Below are 2,500 nucleotides of genomic sequence, written 5' to 3' on the forward strand. Positions count from 1 at the left end.
GCATACCTGTGGTTTGTTTTTCTGTTTCCACTCACTCACCAAAACACTTGCTCTGATTGGTCGCTCGGTCGACGAAGACCTTGGCGGAGATGACGTTCCCGAAGGGCAGGAACATCTGCATGAGCTCGGCGTCGCCAAACTCCTGGGGCAGGTGGTAGATGAACAGGTTGCAACCTTCAGGTCCTGAGAGGTAAACAACAACAACACCCCGTCCATAAACAACGCAAACAAACAAACAACAAACAACAACATGGAGGTCGTGGGGCAGATGGACGGGGCGGTGACGCAGACACACTCCACTGGAGTGGGCAGCAGGGAGAGCGATGGGATCCAAGTCAACAGTTTGCCCTCCCAGGAGTTCCCCCTGCCTTCCAATGTGTGTGTGTGTGTGTGTGTGTGTGTGTGTGTGTGTGTGTGTGTGTGTGTGTGTGTGTGTGTGTGTGTGTGTGTGTGTGTGTGTGTGTGCGTGTGCGTGCGTGCGTGAGTGCGTGCGTGTGTGAGTGTGTGTGTGTGTGTGTGTGTGCTGGACAGCTATCAGAGGAGGAGTGTGTGTATGGGAATGTTTGTGTGTGTGCATGCATACCTGTGTGTTGGGGGGTGTACGTGTTGGTAGAAAATCAGATTAGAGTGTGCACATGTGCACATACGTGTGTGTATGTAAATGCATGCGTGTGTGTGTGTGTGTGTGTGTGTGTGTGTGTGTGTGTGTGTGTGTGTGTGTGTATAGTGGCACGGTTGGAGTCTAGTGAAGACCGGGACCAAAGCCAAGATATATGAGTCTACAGACACAGGCCTGGAGTCGCTCTCTCTCTCCCTCTAATTCTGTCGCTCTCTCTCTCCCTCTCATTCTGTTGCTCTCCCTCTCATTCTGTCGCTCTCTCTCTCCCTCTCATTCTCTCTCTCTCTCCCTCTAATTCTGTCGCTCTCTCTCTCCCTCTCATTCTCTCTCTCTCTCCCTCTAATTCTGTCGCTCTCTCCCTCTCATTCTGTCTCTCTCTCTCTCCCTCTCTCTCTCCCTCTCTCTCTCTCCCTCTCATTCTGTCTCTCTCTTTCTCTCTCTCATTCTGACTCTCTCTCTCTCTCTCTCTCCCCCTCTCTCTCTTTCTCTCTCTCTCCCTCTCATTCTGTCGCTCTCTCTCTCCCTCTCATTCTCTCTCTCTCTCTCCCTCTCATTCTGTCTCTCTCTCTCTCTCCCTCTCATTCTGTCTCTCTCTCTCATTCTGACTCTCTCTCCCTCTCTCTCTCTCCCTCTCTCTCTTTCTCTCTCTCTCCCTCTCATTCTGTCGCTCTCTCTCTCCCTCTCTTTCTCTCTCTCTTTGTCCCTTTAACTCCACCCCCCCCGCTCTCTCTGTCTCCCTCCCCTCTCCCTTTCACTCTGTCTCTCTTTCTTTCTTTCTTCCTCTCTTTCTTTCCCTCTCCCTTGGTCTCTCCCTCTATCACCCTCTCCTTGTCACGGCAGCCAAGATCCCAGACCAGACGCATCAACCATGATGCACCAAGATCCCAGACCAGACACATCAACCATGATGCGCCCGGCGAGCTCAGCACTCCGAAGCCCTCTGAGCAGCTAATGGTCTTAATGCCCTAGATATCACCGGTCTGTTTGGGGTGTGTGTGTGTGTGTGTGTGTGTGTGTGTGTGTGTGTGTGTGTGTGTGTGTGTGTGTGTGTGTGTGTGTGTGGTGTGTGTGTGTGTGGTGTGTGTGGTGTGTGTGTGTGTGTGTGTGGTGTGTGTGTGTGTGTGTGTGTGTGTGTGTGTGTGTGTGTGTGTTAAAGGGGGGGGGGGGCTATAACTACGCCTGCTGCCCCTTTCCTGAAACTGTTCTCTTTTCCAAACCGAATAACTTCACACGACAGTAAATCTCATTCACGTGTACATCAAGATAACGTTAGCCATGCATTGTTAAGGCCCTGTGAATGACACGCCATTTTGCAGTGTTTACAACAGTGACCTTTAAAGGAGGAAGCACCAACAGACAGCTGTCAGCAACACCAAAGAGAGATCACCGACTGCTGTCATACATTAGCTCAGTCAATCTGTCCCCTACTCGCCATACACACACACACACACACACTTGCTTGCTTGTTGCTTGTAGTTGTCCATCGAGGCCGATGATGACGTCCACTTCTGACTCTCAACGGTGAGTTTTCTGGTGGCTGTATAGTCCTATCCTGGATCCACAGGTCTTGTCGCAGGTGGGACATGCGAATGTAGTAGTGGTGGTACTGGCAACCTTGGTTGTTTTTCTTGTATGCCTTCTTTCTTGCCTTTCCTGTCTCCTGGCTGTCCTGTCCTCCTCCAGTGCTTTGGTCCCGTCTTGGCACATCTGACGCCAGGTGTTACGGTCAGCAGCCAAGCCCTCCAGGTCCCCAGGCCTGATTTTGCACTTCTTTAGCGCTGTTTTGATCTGGTCTTTATAGCGCTTCTTCTGCCCTCCAGCAGAGCGTTGGCCTTGGGCGAGCTGGCCATACAGCACTTTGTGAGGCAGCCGATTGAGGGG

General features: G+C 51.8%; 1 protein-coding gene across 6 annotated transcripts in view; it reads right to left on the reverse strand.

Annotated features, from left to right (window-relative positions):
- Positions 1-2,500, reverse strand: part of LOC105903489 (CUGBP Elav-like family member 3-B) — a 100,101-nt gene that overhangs the window by 21,800 nt on the left and 75,801 nt on the right. For all 6 annotated transcript variants that reach the window (XM_031568763.2, XM_031568760.2, XM_031568762.2 and 3 more), the window contains exon 9: positions 40-183. In XM_031568763.2, the coding sequence (XP_031424623.1) occupies positions 40-183 (144 nt within the window). The remainder of the gene's footprint in view (positions 1-39; positions 184-2,500) is intronic.

Source organism: Clupea harengus, chromosome 6 (genome assembly GCF_900700415.2).
Source record: "Clupea harengus chromosome 6, Ch_v2.0.2, whole genome shotgun sequence".
Lineage (NCBI taxonomy): Eukaryota > Metazoa > Chordata > Actinopteri > Clupeiformes > Clupeidae > Clupea > Clupea harengus.